The 24,057-nt window shown below is 38.9% G+C and overlaps 3 protein-coding genes and 1 non-coding gene across 5 annotated transcripts; 3 read left to right on the forward strand and 1 right to left on the reverse strand.

Moving 5' to 3' along the window:
• The first annotated feature begins 337 nt into the window (after positions 1–337).
• Positions 338–10,309, forward strand: kri1 (KRI1 homolog). The gene is made up of 19 exons (XM_017705913.2): positions 338–553; positions 731–810; positions 920–1,025; positions 1,120–1,222; positions 2,436–2,493; positions 2,580–2,629; positions 2,763–2,847; positions 2,995–3,072; positions 3,394–3,497; positions 3,841–3,973; positions 4,544–4,639; positions 5,160–5,330; positions 5,554–5,632; positions 6,392–6,522; positions 6,652–6,820; positions 7,385–7,515; positions 7,787–7,851; positions 8,324–8,419; positions 9,624–10,309. Exons 1-19 carry the CDS (start codon positions 478–480, stop codon positions 10,153–10,155), a joined length of 2,343 nt encoding a protein of 780 aa, XP_017561402.2. The 5' UTR covers positions 338–477; the 3' UTR covers positions 10,156–10,309.
• Positions 7,614–7,711, forward strand: LOC119265176. Its single transcript, XR_005131460.1, has one exon. It is a non-coding gene; the product is annotated as a Z30 small nucleolar RNA (small nucleolar RNA).
• A 2,311-nt stretch (positions 10,310–12,620) lies between the features above and the next one.
• spc24 (SPC24 component of NDC80 kinetochore complex) lies at positions 12,621–18,181 on the forward strand. Of its 2 annotated transcripts, XM_017705834.2 has the most exons (7): positions 12,621–12,797; positions 12,991–13,104; positions 13,708–13,915; positions 14,099–14,243; positions 14,733–14,837; positions 17,071–17,147; positions 17,923–18,181. In XM_017705834.2, the coding sequence occupies exons 3-7, from the start codon at positions 13,741–13,743 to the stop codon at positions 18,027–18,029; spliced, it is 609 nt and encodes a 202-aa protein (XP_017561323.1). In that variant the 5' UTR covers positions 12,621–12,797; positions 12,991–13,104; positions 13,708–13,740; the 3' UTR covers positions 18,030–18,181. The 2 variants fall into 2 exon arrangements, with proteins under 2 accessions (XP_017561323.1, XP_017561324.1); XM_017705835.2 differs by lacking the exons at positions 12,621–12,797; positions 12,991–13,104 and adding an exon at positions 13,134–13,248.
• A 1,903-nt stretch (positions 18,182–20,084) lies between these two features.
• On the reverse strand, positions 20,085–23,672 carry s1pr5a (sphingosine-1-phosphate receptor 5a). The gene is made up of 2 exons (XM_017705914.2): positions 23,546–23,672; positions 20,085–22,519 (listed from the first exon to the last, which is right to left on the reverse strand). Exon 2 carries the CDS (start codon positions 22,282–22,284, stop codon positions 21,091–21,093), a length of 1,194 nt encoding a protein of 397 aa, XP_017561403.1. The 5' UTR covers positions 22,285–22,519; positions 23,546–23,672; the 3' UTR covers positions 20,085–21,090.
• Positions 23,673–24,057: the final 385 nt, after the last annotated feature.

Below are 24,057 nucleotides of genomic sequence, written 5' to 3' on the forward strand. Positions count from 1 at the left end.
CACTTGAGGAGCACGTGGGACGCAATTTACCACAGAATGACCCAAATACAGGCAAACATAACACGAGTATTTTGCTTTTAAAACTGTGTTAATACCTTGATTAGAAGAATACGAGTAGAAGATCGAAGGTTCGCTGAAAATTAAAAATCATTGAACGGGCGGCTTCTAAAATGACTGTATAAAATGATACTACAATTAGTATCGAATACCTCAAAATTAATATAATTAGGGTTTGTTATTTGACCTTGAATAACTTTTTATTAATACTGAATAAAACACATAAAAGTCCTCAAGTCTCGTAAATATTTTCCTCGTTTCCGTCTCAGTGTTTCGGTTACGTCGCCAAGACGTGTGACGTAGAGGTCACGTGGTTGGCTCTCCGCTCTTCTGGCCATGCTGCTTCAGGAAAGCGTGAAAGCGTTCGTGCAGTAACTAACATTTACTGTTTGGCTCGTTTAATATCTGTTCCAAGTGGTTATGTCGGAGCTAAAGATTAACAAGAAGTTCGCGGAAAGATACGGCAAATATAGACAAAAGGAGGAGCTGCAGAAATGTAAGCGTTTCAGTTACAGTTAGTTTGGCTACTGCGTTAGCTTGTTAGCTAACCTAGCTCACAGCCGCTTTAGGGCTTTCTCGCCGTGTAACGCTGTTGGTCGCGTTTAGCTGTGTGGATGTGTTCACCTCAGTGATATAACAGATAAATGTATCTTCTTTTGTCGTAATGTTTCAGTAAAAGACCGCTTTGGCGACCGAGATGTAGAAAGTTCTTCTGGCTCTTCAGACTCGGACTCTGGTGAGGAAAGTGAAGTGGTAAGAACTTGTTTTGCTCATATTAAAGAGCTGATTCGTCTGGCTGGGCTTTGTCACATCTGTCTTGAAGCAGCGAACCGTGCTGAAGGATTGTGGAATTTATTTCCAGGAACTTGATCCTGAACTCGAGAGGGATTTTTACAGAACCCTCTCTCTGCTGAAGAAGAAAGACCCGAAGATCTATCAGAAAGATGCGAGGTTCTATGCAGAGGAAGGTATGTGAAGCGTTTCTGTAACTAATAAGGCACAAAACACTTTTATTGTACGTATTTGTTTCAATGTTATCTCACAACGTCTGTCTTCCAACAGCTGCCAGCTCAGGAAGCGATGAGAGACCCTCCACGTCTAAAAAGGCTGAGAAACCAATGTTCCTGAAGGATTATCAGCGGAAAGTGATTTTGGAGAGGGAAGGGTACGTTGTCATTCGTTTTGAAGAGACATATTGTAAACGCTAGGCCTCAACAGAATTGTGTGGTATGTATAGTGCACTTATCCAGCATTTGCATATTGGCACGGGGCGGAGGGATGGGCTAGTAACGTTCCTACTAGAGGTCTGTGACTTCGAGACCGGACAAGGTGGCTTGCTGACTACTGAATTTTAAATCTGAACCCACTCACAGTGCTGTGCAACGGCTCCATCCACAGGTTTAAAAGTGTATGTCAAGCTCTACTCTTTGTGACCAGTGTGCTTTTTGTCTGATTTTAATAATGTTACCATTGTGAATGTGGCACTGATTTGTATGGGATTTGTATGCAGTTCCTTTTAGGATGTTTTCTTCATGTTACGTATGGCAAACTGTTTGGAATACAATGTCCATGAAGACTATACTAGAGAGAGAGAGCATGGTACATGAAATGTAAGAGTCTTCAAAATATCTGTTGGCACATTTAAAAAAAAAAAAAAAAAAAGCAAATCTACTGCATAAAAAACAAACCCATCCTGAGCCTGATGTTGCATGTGAAAAGGTGCCCCGTACCTGGTCCAAAACACTACTTTTATGGGTAGGGTAGCAGACCTCGAATTCCTATCCGTGTGTGCTGATGGTGTCAGACAGACAAGTCAGTCAGTGATTCCAGTGTTTCAGTAGCAAGACATATAATTACACATAAACTTGCGTAACTGCAAAATAGCAATACATCTAGACACAAGTGAAAGTACAAGTGCAATAAAATGGTGTATATCTATTTATATGGCATATAAGACAGATTTGCTGTAATTACAGATGGCAGGCACTGAGTGGTATGGTGTGTGTTTGGTGTTTGTAACCATGTGAGAGCTGTCCTTATGCAAGAAAGATGGTCTGTCCCAGTGCTACATCATGGCAGCAAAAGTTGGGAAATGAAACTCCTGGTTGTGTGTTTCACTGATCTTTCAATTGTGAGTCTACTGGAAAATAGGGAAAATCAGTTTTGCTGGTTCACCTGATTTGTCATCATTCATCTTCTGTTAAAATGCAGCAGAGCATTAAGCTTTGGTTTTGTTTCATTAAATATCCAAAATTTCCATTGGTTTCCAATAAATGTGTGTCTGTGTGTACCCTAAGTAGGAAAAACTTTATTTACTAAAGCGAAATCTGTTTTAAGTTGAAAGAGTTCTTAAAATTGACCTCTTTCAATCTCTTTAGAAAATTTGATGATGATGATGATAGTGAAGATGAAGAGGCTGCCAGGCAAATGCGAGAGGTAATGGAACTCATGATGTCGGTATGTTTCCTGTTAACACTGCAACACAAAGACTATTACTAAATCTTTCTATGTGTTTTTCACAGAGAGCTGCATCTCCCAGCTACATTCAGGAGCAGAAGCAACTGAAGGAGAGGTAGGAACATGGATAAAGGGTGGAAATAGTTATATCTCTTTGAGCATTCTGATTATAGAGCTTCACACTCCTCTGTTTTATTACTTTAATTGCCCACAAAGCTAAATAGAATTTATTATTTTTATTTTTTTAGCTTTCAGAAGTTTGTGCAAGACAGTGATGAAGGTAGTGATGAAGGCCAACTGTTGAAACGCAGGACCAAAACACAAGAGGAGAAGGTATGTCTAGAGATTTGCATCTATGGATGGATAAGTGAGTTCAGAATTCATGAACTACTGTTCTTTGTGTATGTCTGTAAATGTGCTAAATGTCTTGAATTCGTTTTCTCTCTTTGTCTCCTCATCTCTCATTCTCTTATCCTACAGGACAAAGAGGAGGCTGACTATGTGGAATGGCTGAAAGGGCAGGCAGAGCTGGAAGGAAGAGATGAAGTCCAGGACATGGTAAGCTTAGGTTCTGACATTTGTGAGGTTTGCAGTTGTGTGTGGATTTGGTGCAGTGAATTCTGTTTGCAAGGTTAAGCCTGGCATACACATGAGTCTTAACAGGTCATGAAATGGGAGCATGTGACAGTCAGTATTTTCTAGAGTTTCTCGTTTATTTGTTGTGAGGGTACTACATGATTAGGCTGAGAAACCATATGTTTTGGCTACAAATTACCATTCAAATCTCGCATCTCATCTTCATGATGTGACAGTTACATATTTTTCTTTGGTTTCTGGATGTTCTGAAGTCTGAATTTGGTTCTGACCATGTTCTTGCAGAAATACCTGAAAGATTACTGGAACAATCCGGAGCTGGATGAGAAGGAATCTTTTCTACGAGACTACATCCTCAACAAAGGATATCTAGACGAGGATGAGGAGAGGTAAGATTTTCCTTGGTTTTGTGGTTGATGGTGCTTCTGGGCATGTTTCTGTATTCATTTCCCATTTGCACTTTGTCTGTACAAGTTTGTTCTCTGATATTTTCTACCAAATCTCTCTTAAATCTTTGGTGATTTGCGTGCAAGATATTTTTTTTGTTTTGTTATTTTCTTAATTAGTCAAGTAGAAAATAATGCTATTCTGTGCGTCGTAATCAAGTTTATTATTATTATTATTATTATTATTATTATTATTATCGGTTTGAGTTATATTTGAAAATTGTTTTAAATAGTTCTGATTTGGAGTAGTATTACAGTAAATCTTGTGTATGTGGCTGGTATTCAGAATTCCAACCTATGACGAGCTCATGCAGGAGGATGTGGAAGACTCTGAGGAGGAGGGTGAATCATTTCTGCAAAAGCAAGAGGACTTTGAGAGGCACTACAACTTCCGCTTTGAGGAGCCTGGTGCTCAACAGGCATGTTTTGTTTTTTTTTTTTTTTTTTTTTTTTAAGTTTGTGTGTTGGTTGTTGGACAGCAAAATGTACTCTCTTATTTACTAAATTCCCATTCAGAGATTCCTGGAGACTTTACAGTTGCATAAACAGAGGCTTTTTAGTAACAGTACAGCATGTTGATAATATCTGTGTTAGTATATATTTATATTAGTATATAATAATGCTTTTATTGTAATGTGAAAGATGTTCAGATCTGATGGATATTTGAAAATAGTATTTGATCACGTTTTTATTGTACTTTAGAAGAGCAGGACATGTAGGTGACACTTGGATACTGTGTTAAAATGTCTTCATTGCATTCACTGTACTGAATGTGTAACCATTAGGAAAAATGATTTTTCTTTGTAATTGTAGTGTGAGTTGTTGTTATTATATATATATATATATATATATATATATATATATATATATATATATATATATATATATATATATATATATATATATATATTGTGTGTGTGTGTGTGTGTGTGTATGTATATATGTATAGAGTTATTATTCTCTCCTATACACCCACTATGAATCCACAGATCAAGACATACCCTCGCACAATTGCCACTTCAGTCCGAAGTAAAGATGACAGGAGGAAGAAAAAGAGGGAAGAAGTGAGGGACAGAAAGGTGAAGGTAAGTGTTTCCCTGGTACCATTTTCAACTCTGAGGGGGGTGGGGTGTCTAAAAGTAGCTCAATGTCAGACCTTTTGGGTTCAGATATTCCAAAAACGATATAAGTTTAGGTTTAGTACTGTTAGAAACAGTAATGAAACTAATGGGGATTAAACCCTTTTGTCCCGCGTACCTTTCACAGGTTGTAGTTTCACCTCATTGACATTTTTAGCTGTGTTATCACTTGCTGGCTGTTGCATATTTGGATGTTGTGTAGTGGATTGTAATGGGGAGAGGCTCTAATGATCCAAACTCACAAATATTAAATGTGAGAAGTCTTTTATTGGTCAGTAAGTCCATTACCTCAGTTATTTATAACACAGTGAATTTGAGGTTTGAAACCCACCGAATTTTCACAAAGTTAAGTGTTAACATTACAACTCGTCGTTAATTTTCTCTTCACAAGGGGGACAAAAAAAATCATTCTACGGTTCATGCCAAAGTTGTTACCCACTGGTCCATTCACTGTTCTTTTGAGTAGGAGAAGGAGCGGAAGCAGCAGCAGTTAAGGGAGCTGAAGAACCTGAAGCGAGCGGAGATCATGGAGAAACTAAAGACTCTTCAGAAAGTAACGGGGAATGAACAGCTGGCATTTAGTGAACTGGACCTGGAGGGAGACTTCGATCCTCAGCAACACGACCAACTGATGCAGGTGGGAATGGCAAAGGATAGTCAATAAAATAAGAGCATTGTGCCCACTGGAGTTTCATAATGAGAAAAGTGATGACCAAGGAGCACATTTTTTCCAAGCAAGTGAAATGCTTGTTTATAGCAAGAGGTTCATAAAAAACCGAGCTGTTATGTTCTTTCTTGTACAGTTAAGAGAATCTACTGTAACTAAAATGAGCAACTTTTTTTTCTTCTTACACCTGTAGAAGTGTTTTGGCGATGAGTACTATGGTGACAATGAGGAGGAGAAACCTCAGTTTGATGATGCTGATGAAGAGTTGGAGGGTAAGTTATCTCTGAATCTTTTTTTTTTTTTTTTTTTTTTTTTTTTTTTTTTTTTTTTTTGGAGAGATGTTTGACCAGCAGTAGGCTTGAGTGGCATCCTTTTTTTTTTTTTTTTTTTTTTGGTTTGTTTTTGTCCACCACCCTGACATTTCACCAGGGGCTACACGATATATGACTGTGTTTTTGTGAATAAAGGTAAAAGCTGAGCTGCTGATGAGTCACTTATAAAGCTTTTTTTTCTGACTTATCTAGCATTATTTCAACATTTAAATAAAGGCTTTACATGGTTACCAAAGAAGCGAACATTGCATGATTTCCAAGCCATCATTCAGTAAATGTCAAACCATCTTTTGAATGATTGATGCATGTTAAACAGTGCTGCTAATTTGGAGAGAGGAGCTAGTTAGTGTTAGCTTCGCTAGTATGCTAGCAGCTCTGACCACGACAGAACATGTTTGACTTAGGATTTGGTTTTTGCCATGGCTGATCTTGCTATTTTTTTTCTATGATCACCATCTATCGGTGAGCTCCTATACCACCAATCAATAAGTACACTTTAATATAAAAGGGTGCAGCATGTCTATTTATCCATTCAGATGTGGAATACAATTTTGACACCTCATAGTTTTGATAAAAAGGTAATCATTTTTAAGTATTGTCATTAATTTTGCACAGCCTGATGTACTGTCATACTGCCTAACCCAAGCCCGCAGTATTGTATGTAAATCCAGTGCACCAAGTGTTTTGAATGTTTTCCAGGGCACTGGAATTGGGACACATGGACAGGTGAGGTTGAGGAAGGATTTGAGGAGGAGGGAGAGTATGGAGAGGAAGAGTATGATGGTGAACAGGAGAGCTTCCAGCCAAACTGTGAGGATCCTGACTTCATTGTAAGAGCAACTTAAACTTCTTATGTTCTTGTATTGTGCATTGTTCTTAAATATTTTAAAAGTTGATTTACAAGTCCTCAGTAGAGGATGTTTGTATTAAAGGATGTATAAATTCTGTTTCTTTGTCAGATGGATGCTGACTATGATCCAAGTCAACAGCCTCTATCTAAGAAAAAGAAACGGAAAGAGCTGAAGAAGAAAAAAACCAAAGACGATGCCCCTCTCATGGGCAAGAAGAAGAAGAAGAAACATCACTTTGCTGAAGTCCTCACCAAAAGTAAACCAGTGTTTGACCCACGTAAGTGAACTCAGATGTGAGGAGTGTTTTCATATACAACCCCAATGAAGTTGGGACGCTATGTAAAACATAACAATACGGTGATTTGCAAATCCTTTTCAACCTAAACTCAATTGAATACACTACAAAGACAAGATATTTACTGTTCAAACAGATCAACTTTGTTTTTCACAAATATTCACTAATTTTGAATTTGATGCCCGCAACACGTTCCAGAGAAGTTGCAATTTGCAAATCATTGTATTCTGTTTTTGTTATGTTGTTGCTTTATTTTCTTAATTTATGTGAATGACACCACAAACATCATGGAGAAAGAATGGGAGGGGCTGATCACTGATTGGTCCAAATACTGTATAATCCATAATCCTGAATATAACCTGCCCTGGAGCAGGTTAGGTGTGCTGCGGTATATGTTGCCATCGTTAGATCCATGAGTAGATCGAACTAAGCTTGAAATCGGCTGGCTAAACAAACTACTTTGAGATGAACCTCAGATCAGAACGGTTTTGTTTTGAATGCTTAATGATCAAGTATTTTACTTCTAATGTCTGTTGTGGATTTTAGAGGAGAAGACATTTGAGCAGTACTTGGATGAGTACTATAAACTGGATTATGAGGACATCATAGATGATCTGCCCTGCAGGTTCCGCTACAGACAAGTGGTGCCAAATGACTTTGGCCTAACCACTGAAGAGGTGAGTCAGTAAAATCTTTTCTGTAGAATTATCTCTATCCTCATGTAAGATTGTTGGCTAGGTGAGTAGGGCAGTGGGTTAAATTGGACAAACCTGTCTTGCATTGATGAGCTGTGATTGTGTCTGACCTGGTATTGCTATTCCTCCGGGAATAGTTTTGACCAAAGCCTGGAGACTTAATCTTCTCTCTGAGCAGACCATAGAGTAGGACCCTACTGAAACTTCTGCAGGTTGCATTGTGATGGATTACTAAAGGTTTGCCTCATTGTAGGTCCTGGAAGCAGATGAGAAGGAGCTAAATCGCTGGTGCTCGCTGAGGAAGACCTGCATGCACAGGTATAGGGTTTTATGAATGGAGTGATTGTGTTAGGAGGAGAAAGATATTCTGGAAGATGAGGTCATTTTATTTGACATTAGAGTGGATACTATGGGGTGGGTGAAAAATATAACATCACCACACACAATGTGGACTGTAATAAAAGATTTAAATAAACAATTTTGTGAAAAAAAAGTTTGACAATGCACTGACAAAACCAATGTCAAATTTTAAGATGGCTCAAAACTAAGCACAGTGAGATTTTGTAAACAAAATAAATAAAATTATGGCAAAATGGACTGACCATCCATCCTGGCACTTGTTACCATGCAGTTTATTAGTCCTTTTTATGATATGCAGATGTTCCATATCTAGAAGTACTGACAACACGAATGATCTACTCAGAAAAGTATAGAGTGATGTGATTTATCACTATAATGTTCAATTGCCCTTCCTTAATTTACTGTTCCTGTGTCTGGTTATTTGTGTCAGAACTGAGAGAGAAGAGCTCTGTGATGTGAAGAATTATCAGATCAAAGCTCAGAACGTCCAAAAGAAGAAACAAGTATTCACATCCTTGTATACTGAGTAAGTATTCAGGCTTCAGCTTCATTTCATTTGTGAAAAAGATGAAAAATGGCGTCACGGCTGTCATAACTGTTAAAAAGACCGAAGTTTTGATAAGTTGGCAGATTTGTTAATGGCTTTTAGTTTTGTTTTATGTGAAAGTGTCCCCACACCTCCTGCTCAGCTGGTGACTCTATGCTTCTCCCAGACTGGGGATAGTTAGTGAAATGACACTACTTTCCTAACTACTGTGTGCACAGTCATGCATGTACAATCATGCCATGTTCTGAATATTATTTTTAATAGCAATAGTATGTTGTTGGTTATTAAGAATGTGCTGTATTATCCATTTGGGCCACTGTTTGGGTACTCATTGTGCTTCATTGCAGGAAGATGGAAAAAAAAATATACAGGCTAGCAATTCAGTTAGACTCTGTTTTTATCTTTTAACAGGACTGTAAAAACTTATGGTTGTACTAGTATTTATGTATTTTACACTGTGCCGCTATGAAACACAAGTGCAGTAATATGAACATGTTGGCAATAACACATTAAGGACTTGACAAAGGCAGCATGGCTTTATTGCTCTCTGTGTTAACTGCTCTACCTGGTGTTAACAAAGTCCATGAATAGTGAAAATATATTTCATCATCCGCTGAGGAGAAAATACATTGTGTAAGACAGAGTCTGCTTCAGCTTCCAATGTTGTACCAGGTAGCTGTAGTTTTAGCTCACGGGCAGTTTCTGTTGCTAATCCAACAAACACTGCTGATCTCCCTCAGCTTTTTAAATAATGAAGCACATTCCCCTGATTGCTTTTAAATTTTTGTTCTATAGGTGGTCTCTAATCACCATTTCTAAGACCTCAATAGGCTTTTGGCTGAATGTTAATTTCAGTCGAAGTTCATTTTTATTTTTTACACAGTATTAATTGGTCTCATCTTTTGGTTCCTTTTGGGTAGTAGACCCTCTAGCTATAACGCAGTATAAAATTAAAGCACAATGTTTTACTGAGAGCTGTGGTGATATTCAGCACAGTAATGTGCTAAAACAGCTGTACAAACATCAAGTAAAGCAGGAGTTCACAAATGGACAGTGTAGTGAGAGCTTATGAAACCAAAGATATGCTGCCAAGCTAAAGAATCTCAACTTGTCTTTAATTTGAACACCCATGTTTGTCTTATGAAAGAAGGTATCTTATTAAATGCTACATTTTCTTCTGCAGGAATGATGAACTCCATAGTCAGTCAGACACCAAGGTAAAAATGGGTAAGAAAAGGAGGGCTCAGCTAAAGAAGGCAGAGATGGAGAGAGAGAACACAGAGCTGAAGGAAGACAAAAACGAGGAAGCGGAGTCCAATCAGGAAGCTTCAGCAGCCAACACGGCAGATGGCATAGCAGCCGAAGCCTTGAGAGAGACATTGGTTGAGGAGGAAGAGGATAATGAAGAGTTCCTGGTGCCTAAGAAAAAGATGAAGATGGAGAGGGGCACTGTTAAAGATGAAAAGGGAGAGGCTCCCAAAGAGGAGCCCAGGACTGAAAAGCCAAAATGGCTAAAGAAGAAAAACAGGCACAGAGGTGGACAGCTACTTTCTCGCTCTCTGAAGGTGAAGATGGGAGGCAGAGAGTTTAGCGGACAGAGACTGAGAGCCTATGGCCTGAATCCGAAGAGGATGCATTTCAGAGAATTGTACAGGCAGAAACGAAAAGAAAGAGAAAAGAAAGAAAAGTTGAAAAATAAAGCCAAGAGTGCTTGAGAAATAGTATTAGACCAATGAGGTTGATAAGAGACTAACATTTTCATTGGCACCACCAGTTGGTGCACAGGTTAGTGGTTTGACTGCCAATGAAGAATCGGTGCATACTGATGTACAGTTGCAAAATAAAAGCTTGTATGGTTTTATAGTGTTACACTACTGGCAATTTGTGAAGTTTCAGTATTGCATATTGCCAGATCAGTTGATGTCTTAAAATTTTATAAAAGATTTCATATATTAATTTCAAAGAGTTGGGACCTTTTTTTTCTAAACTTGGATAAGCATGCCAAAGGTGAAAACATGTTAACGTGCCATTTTTTTCTGTGAATCTTGGTGCACAACTTCTGTTTGAATTTAACATACTGGAAAAAAGAAACATGAAATATACAGTGCACGATAACTTTCATTAGGGAAAATAGGATTATTTGCTGTTGGAGATATTTGGCAGAATTCAGAAACAGCTGATACTTAAGAGATTCAAATCAGATCAGGTGCAAAAAAATAAACAAAAAAAAACCCAAATGGGGACATCCATAATTAATTTGTAAAATAATGCCTACAACTGTTGAAACTGAGTCATCTTGTATATTCAACTCATCCAGAATAGTCTATCAACCAAAAATGTCCAGTCAACAGCGGTCCTGTGTTTAAAACTGCAGATGCACGACAGAGCTGATCAGGGCAAACACTAAAAAGACAAAAGCATACATGCATGTTATTTCAACCAATCAAATAAAACAGTAAAATGGATCATTTATGCCATATTTTATTGTACAGTGAAAAATCTTTTTTTTTTTGCTACTTTTTGAAGTCTTTTGAATTCTGAAAATTGTGCTGCAACCAGTAAAAACAGGTGTTTAATTCTGGGCTGGTCAGTCAAGGGCACGACCCCACAATGAGAGGAATACAAACATCCTAACTAGAGCTTTCTACATTGCAGCTGTTTTTCAAGAACACATTTTCTGAAAGTGTTAAAATAATGGCCGGCAAACAATTAAAATGTTTCGCTTTTGATTTAAAATAACTATCAAAATATACATCGTTACCGATCTGAGGTAGACCATTATTACTGTTTGAATCAAGTGCTCAATAATATTGATAGTGCACCCTGAAATGCTTTTACCTTATTTCTCACAGAATTTTCTCTGTAGCCCTCTGATTATTGTAGCGGCACACAAACCTCAATTTCAACCAAAAACTCTACTGATCAACTGGTTTTATAGTATGTACTTTTACAGTATTATGAAAAGTATTTCATACAACCATATTCTGTAAATTAGGACCTAACAGAACAAAACAAATTAAAAAGGAACAAATTTCCTGCATTTCATCACTTACACCTGTTATTCTACCTAGTAATACAAAATTGGAAAAGTTCAGCATGACAACCCCTGTGTCTCTGCAGTGACGACTCCACAAGACGTGGTCATGAGACTGATTATGTAATAAACTTAATCTCTGTGCAGAAAATAATTAAGCAACTGATTCAGGAATTAGCAAATTAGCAGTTCTTGTGGATTTGTACTTTCAAATGGTATTACTATGAAGACTTTCTGAGAAAAAAAATGCATTTTAGCTACTAATTCATTTTTGTCTTTACATGGGTGATGGCATGTGTACTGTGTGATTACTGTGTCACTTCTCTTCAATCTGCTGATAGATTCTGAATTTACAGCTGTTTTGTAAGTTACTGCCTTATTTAGTTCATACTGGGCCCACAGCTCCCTCACTGTCCCTGTCTCTCTCAGGTGTGTTGAGCCGTTTCATTATTCTTTGATACTTGATAAAAGTAAGTTTCTCTACAATGAACTATTTGATGACTGTGGAATGACTGTATACACTCACCAGCCACTTTATTAGGTACATTAGGTTTGTTAGTAAAAGGTTGGACCCCCTTTTGCCTTCAGAACTGCCTTAATTCTTCGTGGCAGACTTTCAACAAGGTGTTGGAAACATTCCTCAGAGAATTTGGTTGGTTATTTGAGTTATTGTTGCCTTTCTATCATCTCGAACCAGTCTGCCCATTCTTCTCTGACCTCTCACATCAACAAGGCATTTTTGTCCACACAACTGCCGCTCACCGGATATTTCCTCTTTTTCTGACCGTTCTCTAAATCCTAGAGATGGTTGTGCGTGAAAATCCCAGTAGATCAGTAGCTTCTGAAATACTCAGACCAGCCCGTCTGGCACTAACAACCACACCACGTTCAAAGTCATTTAAATCCCCTTTCTTTCCCATTCTGATGCTCGGTCTGCACTTCAGCAAGTTGTCTTGACCACCTCTACTTGCCTAAATGCATTGAGCTGCGGCCATGTGATTGGCTGATTAGCTATTTATGTTAACAAGCAATTGTACCTAATGAAGTGACCGGTGAGTGTACATCTCAGCTATTGAATTAACTACGTGGACATTGGAAAAAATAGGAATTACCCTTTAAGGGGGTAAAAAATGTGTCTGTGTCCGGAACCACATTCTACTACACTAATTAACGGACTTCTATAGGTGTCGCATTGTTTTTGACATAGTATTTATCGCGGTAGTATCAGAACCGGTTTATGAGGAGCCTGTTCGCGTCCTCTGGTGGTATCGGAGCCTGTTCGCGTCCTCTGGTAGTCTACAGAGAACCAGTCTAGTCTACAGAGTAGGTTTTGGACGCAGCCACTTTATTTGGGCTGGAGAGCGGAGGGGCTGGGTAGCACAGAAAACCAGGCGTCCAGCTCATTTGCCTGAGAGTAAATTATAAAAGACTAAGAATTATTGAAAATAAGTAATGATTGCTGATCTATAGCACATCAGATATTATTGCTCGTTAATATACAAACCTTTCCATGCAGAATTTGACATGCATTCGTTTTGATTGCTGATTTATTGAGCCAAGCCGTTGTTCAGGCACACTTCGCAAAGGGCGGCAATGAGCGGCTCAGTTTGAAAACAAAACGTCAAGCGAGGTGAGTGTAAAGCTTTCATTAGAGAGCAGTTTAAAAAGAAATGAAAGAAAGCACAATTTAATAAGACATCTGTAGCTGTGCTCTGTAGTTAACTGTCTACGATATAAGCAGATTCAGTAGGAGTAATTAGCACGACAGCTAACGGTAGTTTGCTAGTTAACTAACTACGTTAACGTTAAGTTACTAACGCTGAGTAGCGTTAACCTAGCTAGCCTTAGCTAACTAATGTGACCGTAACGCTGTTTTGTCTGTCCTAAAACATAAAATATTAAATTAATGTTATGAGCTACTGTATTCGTGTTACCGAATAAAACAATTTTACTTTTATTTCGCCTGTTTTTTTTATATTTGTGTTGTCGGTCGGCCTTCTCTCTGTGAGTAACGTTAATGTATTTCCTCCCTATGTCCCTGGTCATGTGTCCCATTCGCTGGTTTTACAGTATGTTATTTATAAGTTAAACACACTAACTAAGCTTTCGAGAATAAGAGATATCTCAAAGACTGGTCAACTCCTTCCTTTATGTTCCAGTTAGTTACGTGGCGAATTGTTAACGTCGTGTTTTACATTATTAGTCACATGTTTACATTTTATTCTCCTCACAGGGATAACGTTACTACAAATCCATCTGGACAAAGATGTCACAAAACGACGCCTTACATTATGTTGATCTGGAGAACGCAGGAGAGGCGCTCATCGAGCTCATTGAGAGCAGTAAAGCTGAAAATGCGCTGAGGGCAGCGAGAAATAAACAGCAAGCACTGTTTGACCACCACATGGAGGCGAAGAGAACGGTCACTCAACTCTTAAATAGTAGGAAACGATGCAGCTGGACGACCACCTCTACACCTCACTTGTAGCGCTATCAAATTTTATGCATTATTACTAGTGGTGCAATGTCAGCTCAGGCTCATGTTTTTGTCAAATATTGAAACCACAGGAAAGGTGAAGGGTTGTATATGAAAGGCTTGTTTGTTGTTCTCTCTCTGCTCGTAGGCCTGGTGCACTCTGAAGAACTGGTTGGCCAGAAGCTCCTGGATCTGGAGAGTCAGAAGAACCAGATGATGCGGGATCTGGAGAGTGTGGAGCAGGAGGTGCAGCGGAGTCTGGCCAAAAGTCACACTCTGGATTCAGAGATACAGTATCCTTCACTAATGTTGCATGTATATGATGCCCTTTGCTACATTGCAACTTTTACTTTGCCATAACCTGAACATACTGAACCGATGTGCGACAGCTGTGGGACAGCGTTAGAATAGCACTTGCAAGCTCTACATGTTAAAGTGGCAGAACTTGATGGACTGAATAAAATGCAGCATGTTGACATTTGTTGTCGCATTACACAGTCTTGGTGAGTGCATGGGTATTTGCTATTATCGGAGAGGTCTGGAGAGGAAGTAGTGATGGAGATTTATTTTTTTAAATTCCAAGATATTTTAAGGTTTTTTATTTTACCCAGTGTTTCTCATTAGCTTACTCATTCCTCCTTTGCTGTCTAGGTCTCTCCTATCATATGCAGCACCAAACATGATATGTCCATGGAATTTCTGTAGCTTGTCAATGCATCTTTACTCTGCTGCTAGTGTTGGCCTGCCTTTTTTGGTGTTGTTTCCTTGATTTAATGTGTCAGATTTCTGCAGAGAGAGATAGAGAGGCTAAGGGAGAATGAGCAGGAAATTCAGGCTCTGCAACATGAAGTAGATGAAGACACTACTGAAGTCATTCCATCAGCCATGTAAGGAAAACTAGTAGACACTTACAAATTGTAATTAATAATAAAAACAGCAATAGTACATTTGTGTAGCAGCTTACTCAAACCCATTTGAACATTTTAAATCAGCAATTCATGCCATTTCTAAAGTTCAGAAGTAAGCTCCACAGCTGTCTTCTTCTTCTTTCGGCTGCTCCCTTTAGGGGTCGCCACAGCGGATCATCTGCCTCCATCTTGCCCTATCCACTGCCTCCTCTACTTTTACACCAATGCTCAGCTTTATTCACAATTTCATGTAGAAATTGCACAATAAACTATTTTAATGGAGCCTCACTTAAAATGAGCATCTACATGAACACTACAACCTTGCAGGGATGTGTAATATTACTTCACATCACACAGGGGCGGTGTGTGTGCTGTTTCAGGCTAGATTTATTGCAATATTGGATCAAATTAATTATTTTTTTCTGATATCAAGTCCAGCATTATTATTGCTGATATCAGCCCAATACAAATTCTTGGTGTCCGGGTATTGCCATCTCTAATTTCATGCCATCCTTTCTCATCCTCTAACGTTTAACTGGCTCTAACGACTAAACTGCCACAGTTTAAACTTGACCAAAGTGACCAAAATATTTTATTATAAATAGAAGTATCTTATTAGGGTTCAAGCACGCAGTGCAAAAAATTTCAAACTTGACAGGCCATGTTTGGAGGTCATTCTGAGGTAGCCATTTAATTTTTATACGCATATGTAATTAGGGGGCGGGGCAATAAAAACAGGGCATTTTCTCAGCATCCGTACATCCGATCAAGTTGAAACTTGGCAGGCATCCTCTCCTACACATACTGTAAGTGAATCTTGAAGGCCAATTTGATACATTGAAATGTATGGCCACCATCAGCCAATCAGCATTCAGCAGGCCTTTGACAGGCTTAACATTGACCTATCATCATGAAACTTCACTGCTGTCTAAATGTATCCACTTCCTAACAAACAATCTAGTTTGAAAGGATTTGACCACAAGGGGGCGCTATACATAAAAATAAACTTATTACATGTCATTACTACATTATTAAAAATCTGATAATTTCCATATGAATACATTGTAGTACGTCATGTCAAACAATTTTGTCAATATATGTTCATTAAAAACCTTCACCGTTTTTTAGTAATAGTTAACTGTTCGAAAACCATACTTTTCAAACTAGTCTCTGGATTTTCACCCAAACTTATTGAAATTGGCCTAGCATAACTCTCAGGCATCTCCAGGTAAATAATTATCAAAATAATTTTGACTTTTCGACTCAGGGTCTTGTGGATCAGTCAACTAATTACTGCGGTCATAGCATTTCTAACTTCATTTACTGTAACTCAAAGACCATTGGCCACATCACCTCCAAACTTGTATGTATGTATGTATGGTGTATGCAACTTTTTGTCCAGATAGCCCTTTAGGGGGCACTTCAGCGCTCAAAAACACTTCATAATCAATTAAGTTGCTATTACAAGGTTGATTAACAAACAGTTGGTGCCATATCACTCAGTTCACTCACCTGAACAACTTTCTAATTGCATGTCATGTCAAAAATTTAACTGCTTGTCTGGTATTTTGCCTTATTTGTTCAAAGATTTCACTATACAAAGCCTTATTATACAAAGGTCAAAAGGTCATTCTGACCAAAACCTGGTGAACGTCTATGGTTTAAGTCCTTGATCAATACTGATATCATATTGAGGCCTTTTGACTGATTCTGACCCAGTTTCACTGAGCTGCTCTACAACTAAAGGGCCCATTATGACTGCATTAGGCCTCACTATGGACTACATCAAGTCAATGGGTTAAATACTGAAGCAGTCCACTGTGCAAGTGCTATTATGTGAGAAATGCTGCCATTAGTCATGTAGTTCTGACATCTATGTTACAAACCTCTTGTTCTACAAACCAGTGTAGCTCAGTTCATATGAATGGAAACGTATAATGTGGGTAAAGACCTCTGCTCGTTGTCAGTTTGTTATGCAAACTGAAGGCCTTTTGATGAATTGACATCATTTCGGTTCTATTCGCTCGGCCTTTGAACAAGATTCGAACAGCTTGAGGCCTTTTTACGCCTGAAGGGCTGGTATTGCTTGTACGTGCTCGAACCCGCTCATCGCCGCTTGCGGCTATTATTATTAGTAGTAGTATCATTATTATGAAAATATGAGTATAAAGGTATTTATTGTTACACTACAGTTGCCACTCTTTTGTTGCAGATACTTGGCTCAGCTCTACTTTAAGGTTACCAAAATCAAGCTGGAGTTGGACACGGAGCCACACATTTTGAGGGGAGGTAAACCACTCAAACTTATTTTATGAAGCTTAAATATTTCATACAGTTATTTCAGTGCTCTGTGTTTCTAGTTACATTTACTGAGAAAGTGTATTTAAGTACTTTTTTATAAGGGTTATGTTATAAAAACTAAGGCATGTCAGGCATTACTGCTGTGTTAATATTATAATTAGCATATTAATATTTAAAAAATAATGAGCCTTCTCCTGAAGAAATACTGACCTTGATAATTATATAATGGAAATCAGTTGTTATGAACGCAGTCTTGTTAGACTTGTAGTTAGATGTATTCTCGCAAAGACTGGTCACTAGAGGGCAGCCTTTACTGAGATATATGGTTGGCCAGCCCTACTCCAAGGGATTTATTGTCCCCAAGGATTTAGTTCCACAAATTATCCTCTATACTTTGTTTTAGGTCTAATATGCTTCCATAATCTTGACTAACTGTATAAAAGAACTGGAGTTAAACTTGGTAGGAAGGACCAGATCTTGGCAAGTTTGTAATGTTGGTGGGTCCCTTCAGTCATCGGTACTATCGGTGCTAATTTCAATTAATATTGGTTAAATATCCAGGATACTGTTTTAATTTAGCTATGCGAAAACATATGGAGCTGATTATATGTGCACCTTTTAAGATTGAACTAAAATGTCTGAACTATATTTTGGCAGCATATCTGTCATTTATGACTTACGTATTTATAAAGCAACAATCGCACTGTGTTAATCGCGCTGTGTTTTGTTCTTTTTTTTTTTTTTTTTTTTTTTACACCTCCAGCACACTATGGTACAGATCTGGCTACCCCTATAAACATAGACACATCCAGCCGGTCCCCCTGTGAGGTCAGCGATGAGCTGTGGAGCCTAGTCAGCACAGACTGGTAGAAGTCCATTGGACCATGGGATAGTCCATTGTAAATTTATCATTATCATCATTTAGCATTGTACTTTTCTCATTTGTGTGTTTTGTTATACATTCTGTATAATAGCCTAAAATCTACTTTACTAAGTTCAAATATATGTTTTGTTGATTGTTACGGTTGGTGTCGTTTTTCTGTCTGTCTAAACTTACAGTTTTGTGTTTGTACATTTAGGGCAGTGAAAATCTCTTGGACAGTTCTTCAGATTTTATTTTCCAAAAGTAGCGTCTTTGTTACTTTCTTAAGGTGAAGCTTTCATTCTTTACATTATTGTAATTGGCCAGTTTAGTGAATCTGCCACACATTGCTTTCTCAATGAAGAGACATTTCAATCTCGGTGATGAGAACAACCTGAAAGTTCTCACCACACTGAAAAAAAAAATCGGAGCCAGTGCCAGTTATAGCTAAAGAGAGACACCGCTAGATTAGAACCTTACCACTGCTGTGGTGTCCTTTTGCATAAAGTGCTGGCATTCTGTAGCTTAGCACAAACTTATTGTGAATCTTAAAAGCCTTCACTTTGCTCTGCAAGTGTCTCCAAGTCTTGCCATTCCTCTATTCGTCAGCGAAGAGATCATCACTGTTATGGTGTCTTTTTTTAGTTTCTGTACCCTTTGTTTACTCTTTTAGTAGCTGTTGTCCGCATGAACTGGTCCATGCTGATCAGGCACTCTGAAAATGGCTGGAGAAATAGCTTTTGGTTAGTCATTTCAGCCTGAATCAGTGTAAAAGTGAAGTGAAAGTTTGTAGTGTATACTTTTGTGTTGTCCTTGCTTTACTTCAGCTCATGCCCTTCATGAAATGGGTGAGGTGTGTTAGAGTAGGACAAAAAGAAAGGAGACTGCAAAGAGAGAACCAAGAAAGGCTATTTTTTTCCTCATGTAAATTACCAGTGTGCTGATAAAAAAGGGTTAGCTTGAAAATGTTTTAAAAGTTGTTCAAGTATAGATCTGTTGTTAAATTTACCATTTAAAACAGTATATAAATTCATCTCAATTAGGCACTTATCTCTGATATGCTTTTTGTGAAAGGAGAATGTTTAAGGATACTCCTTTTCATTTCGTTTACATTGTGCTTTATGGTTTGTATCATTAGTGAACGTGATGTGTAATAGTTTATTGTTGAAAAACATTTGCATACTTAAATAGTCTTGGTTGCGTGACTTGCTGGTGTTTTGGTTGCCCAATGTCACTACAAAATGACTCAGGCTGCAGCGCTACTTTGTATGTGGTGGAGTGGGCATTTAGCAGGGCGGCAGACGTTCACGCTTCGGGTATGTTCACTTTTCGTACCACACAGTAACCTTATTTTGAAGTTTCCTGCTGAGGCAGCAGTGGCAGATTAGGCACACGTCTTGTACCACCATTAAACCACACCGAATGTAGTGCAGCTTTGTGACTCACCAGATGTGTGGTGCTGTAACAAAGCCCACGTAGGAGATGATGGTCATGGGAAATCGCCTCTATAAGGAAATTTTTAAATTTAAGTTTTAAATTTGAGTTCAAAGATTTCTAAAAACTTTAATTTAACATTAAATATATTCTTGAGTGGTGTCATTTTCAGGGGAAAGTAGAAATTAAATCTGATATTTTTAAATGGATTGTAGTCTTGTACTGAAATCAGTTTTTGACCACCTCTTCAATCTTTCTTGCATGATAAAATCAACTAATAGCCCATTCATCAACCATGGGACAGGATTAAATGATTCAAAGAGAATTAGGGTACACCATTCACTTCCTTAGCCCAGTGTCACTAAGTCACAAGACCTTTAAATCGCTGCCAGTTTGAAGCTGGAAAATGGCAAGAAAGCCCCAAGCCTCAATGCTGATTCCTGTATGTCGGATAATGTGATTATACAAAACAGGTTGTTTGTCTTGTGATTAGTCAAAGACCGTAGCTCGATCCATGCTGATGTAGCTCTATCAGCAGCCCCGAACAGAAGTCTCTTAGAACCCATTTGTGTAGTGGACGTTTCCATAGGTGGAAAAATGGAAAGGAAAACGAAATGCAAAAGATTGAATATAAACACTATATTTATTGTCAATGTACATATATACACTTGAGTAAGATGTCATAATTTAGGTCTTGAAAACAATTTTTTTAGTAAACAAATATTGCTTACTTTATTCACAATACATAGTTTTTATTTTTACAACTAAACAACAAATGACAAGACTGCACCAATTGCTTTCCAGACTGCTACAAATGCAAGGCATTATTCCATACAGATAGAATGTCATGTTAAAAATAGGTTTGTGTTCATGACAGTTAAGTAATCTAACATCCTTTTAGTCTGTTGAGAATGTATATGCCTTTGAAAAAAATGCTTTATTGTGTAAGATTTGGAGCTACTCCAAAAAAAAAAGGGAGTGCTGACCTCTTTTGTTAGCATATTGAAACTTGCAGAATTTCTAAAAGTGCACTCTCATAAAACAGGAGGGAGACATTTAGCAAGTCACCTTCTGCCTTTTTTGCTGCCTCCATTCTTCATTTGATCAGTCTTGTGCAGCACCGTCTGTAGAACACCGTATAGTGCTAGAACCTGAATATTTTAAGATGCACAAACTGTATTTGCATTTAGGCCGTGGGGTTTGTTTATGGTTCTTTCAAACTGGAAGATAACAGATCTTATTTAACAGTCGGGTGTGCCAAGTAATCTCAAAAGGCCATAATCACAATAATGTCTGCCACATTCTCACAGTTGTTTTTCGTCTTAAGTGCATGTTGCTTCAAGCTCTATTTCATTTAAATAGAAAACAGGTCCTGCTTTGCTGTTACAAGTCCTCACCTATCAGTTTGATGCTTGGCAGCAGTCACAGAAGATCAGTCGACAAGAAAGACTGACATGTTGCTTATGCCCATAGTTTTAATGCCATTGCCGGTATTTCTTTGGGTATCAAATAACAAGAGCTATGTAGGCAGTTCTGTTATTAGGAAGCACTTTCAGTCCAATCTGGACTGGACAACAGTCATGACTGATCCAGTCCACAGTAAAGCCAAGCTGTGACAGAAAATGTCCCAAAAACTCAAGTCTTTGACATTCTGGGATAAATAGTTTTTATAGTTGTTGGTGTAAAGTTTCCAGAGGACACTGTTGTCTCCAGGCCCTCTAGTCTGTGTGATGGCACCTCTGTCTTACTTGTGCTGCACTCCAAGAAGGGTATTCCAAACTTCTTCATATGTCCTTCCTTAGTCAGCAGGCAGTAGCTGCAGAGCAGTCTCAGTATGGCCCTACGCATATCTTTACTGGTTAATGTGTAGATGATGGGGTTGAGCAGTGAGTTAATCATAGCAATACCCAGGAAGTAGTCTGCCTTGAAGAGAACCTGGCAGCTTTGTGCTGGGCAGCAAAAGTCCAACAAAAGGAGTACAAATAGGGGCAGCCAGCAGGCGATGAAGACACCCAGCACTATGGTGACTGTCTTCAGCAGAGCCATGTACTTCTGGGACTTCCTTGCCAAACCTTTGCGCTGTGGACCGCAGCCTGGCCGCTGTGTATTGGACTTCACAATGCGGAAGATGCGTATGTAGAGCACCACAATAGCCAGCAGTATTGCAGAGAAGACTGTAATGCAGCAGAGAATGAAGCTCTTGGAATAGAGTGGCAAGACAGTAGAGCACTGTTCCAGGCTGCCCATACAGTTCCAACCCATAATAGGCAGGATGCCCAGAAAAACTGACAGCACCCAGCTTGCACCAATCAGAGCGAACATACGTCCACGCTTGGCCCCCTGGTATGGCTTCATTCGCACCATAGTAACATGGCGTTCAATAGCGATGGCCAGCAGGCTGATGATGGATGCAGCCAGTGTGATGAAGACACCCCCTTCTCTTAGGAACCACTGGACAGGCGTCATTTTGAGTGTGTTGGCTCCTGATGTTATGATGTTCACCATGTATGTGAAGCCTGCCAATAAGTCTGAGAAAGTCAAGTTTCCCAACAGGTAGTACATGGGTAGGTGGAACTTTTTATTCTTCCAAATTGCTACAAGAACCACAGCATTCTCCAGCACAATAAGCAGGCAGATGATGAGGAACACGATGGCTTCAGGTTTCAGTCCGTCCCTGTACTTGTTCTTGTATAACTTTCCTGTGAAGTTGTAATGGGCTACGATAACCTCATTGCTCTGGTACTCCCGGAACATTCTGAACAGGTATCCTGCGGCTGGTGTCATGGGAGTCGGATGTGCAGCGACATAGGCAGCATGTGAAGCTTCCATTATATTTGCAAAGCTTTCTTTGAGTTCTGTGCTCACAAACTAGTCCTTTGAGGACTCATAATTCCACCAGTGGACTGTACAAATAAATCCACAAGACGTTGAGGTTTTCAATGGTCAGGTCTGTTGTTAAAAACTCAGGAAGCCCCACCTGATGACGCTCTGCTCACTGCTGGCTCAGATAACTTGGGCTGGAGCGTCTTGTGTCCAGAGAACTGCTATGAATTATTAGAAGAACCTGAAAGAAGACATAAGAGAATAATTAGTTCAGCAAAAACTAAATTCAAACTGCATTATAAACAAGTAAAACAACTCACAAATATATTTAGAAGTTTGAGGTTGTAGTATTAGGTGGGGGAGGGTATAGGAAAAACATGTAATGATACAATACACAGTGCATTATGATATTTAGCTTTTCTGAGGTTTGATAAGTTGGAACAGACAAAAAAGAACCAGTAGTGCCATATTTTAAGGTACTATCAAATACTGAGTACAATGATTTGTCGTTTCACACACAACACTGCACTAAATGCATTTAAACGGGATTCATGATGCACTCCTTGTAATGAAACATAGGTTAATTCATACAATGACCATTTTTGGTTATGCCTCAGAGGCTGCACTTCACGTACATATTTAGAGAGCAGGTTCAAATTTAAAAGGAAAAATGAACGAGCAAAGGTGAAGAAACTCCTGCTGGGCAGGTAGAGGCGACCAACCAAACTGCCAGTTTGATTAAGAGGAAAGAAGACGGGCGTGTTTGCCATCTCAGCAGGTAAAGCCCTCAAGCAAAACAATGAAAAACTTTCTCACCATTTAACACGAGCCACTGACGCAGCTGGGTTACTTCATCAGCCAGTCTGCGTTACTTTTCTAAAGCAGCGCAGTTCTTTAACACCAACTTCACGACGAGAATGAGTTGGTCAATAAAACTAGGATTCAAAGGTTGAATAAGGGATTTGAGGCAAAAGATTCAAAGACTTGGTGGCGTGCGGGAGAAACGCTTAAAGTAAGACTTTTATAAGACGCGCATTAGTCCGTAAACCGGCTCAAAATAAAGCTGGACGTAACGAAGCTGAGGTGAAATAACTACTAACATTTTGAGCAAGAACTGACCAACTTTGGTCCAACTGACCAACTCTGCTTCACACACAACGCAAGTATCCAGTTATTCCGATAAAGCGTTACAGTTTATTGTATTGATTAGCAAGAGGCTAGCCGTCATTTTCCCCTGAAACTGCAGCAGCGTGCGAGTCGTACGTACCGTGGAGCGTTAGAGCGCGTGGGTCCTCATGCTGTGCTCGCAGTGACAAACTGAGCTGAGGCAAGGTGATGAGGAGGGAGTCGCTGACAGGATTAGACTTGAAGTGGGCTGGTCCTGGTCTTTACCCCTTCAGCTTTTCTTTTCTCCCTCCTCTCCCTTGCTTGGCTGCTCATGAGGAGGTGAAAATGAATTGCCCCAGGGTGGGGGAGCTTATGCCCTCCTATGTAATCATTACTACAGCTATGAAGGTGACGTGAACTGTACAGCAAATGCTTTCTGTAAAAATGAAGTTAATCAGGCTAATTTAAAAAAACCTGACAGGTTTGGTGTATATATATGGTTGAGACAGTCTGAGACAGTTTACCACTGTGTTAAACTGCCTTTCCTTTTAGTTACACTTTTTTATTTGAGAATACTGAGAATACCAATTAATGCCCTTTTTAGCAAGTGAAGTTTTTGCAAGAAGACTTGAGCTACTCAGCAATCCGTGATTGCCTTCAAAGTGTGCCATA

This window comes from Pygocentrus nattereri, chromosome 14, assembly GCF_015220715.1.
Source record: "Pygocentrus nattereri isolate fPygNat1 chromosome 14, fPygNat1.pri, whole genome shotgun sequence".
NCBI lineage: Eukaryota > Metazoa > Chordata > Actinopteri > Characiformes > Serrasalmidae > Pygocentrus > Pygocentrus nattereri.

Coding starts and splice junctions, on each gene's coding strand:
- kri1 (XM_017705913.2), top strand. CDS start 478: ATGTCGGAGCTAAAGATTAACAAGAAGTTCGCGGAAAGATACGGCAAA. Junction 6,523..6,651: donor GTGAGGATCCTGACTTCATT/GTAAGAGCAACT, acceptor TTTCTTTGTCAG/ATGGATGCTGACTATGATCC. Junction 6,821..7,384: donor TAAACCAGTGTTTGACCCAC/GTAAGTGAACTC, acceptor TGTGGATTTTAG/AGGAGAAGACATTTGAGCAG.
- spc24 (XM_017705834.2), top strand. CDS start 13,741: ATGTCACAAAACGACGCCTTACATTATGTTGATCTGGAGAACGCAGGA. Junction 13,916..14,098: donor GGTCACTCAACTCTTAAATA/GTAGGAAACGAT, acceptor CTCTGCTCGTAG/GCCTGGTGCACTCTGAAGAA. Junction 17,148..17,922: donor GCCACACATTTTGAGGGGAG/GTAAACCACTCA, acceptor TTACACCTCCAG/CACACTATGGTACAGATCTG.
- s1pr5a (XM_017705914.2), bottom strand. CDS start 22,284: ATGGAAGCTTCACATGCTGCCTATGTCGCTGCACATCCGACTCCCATG.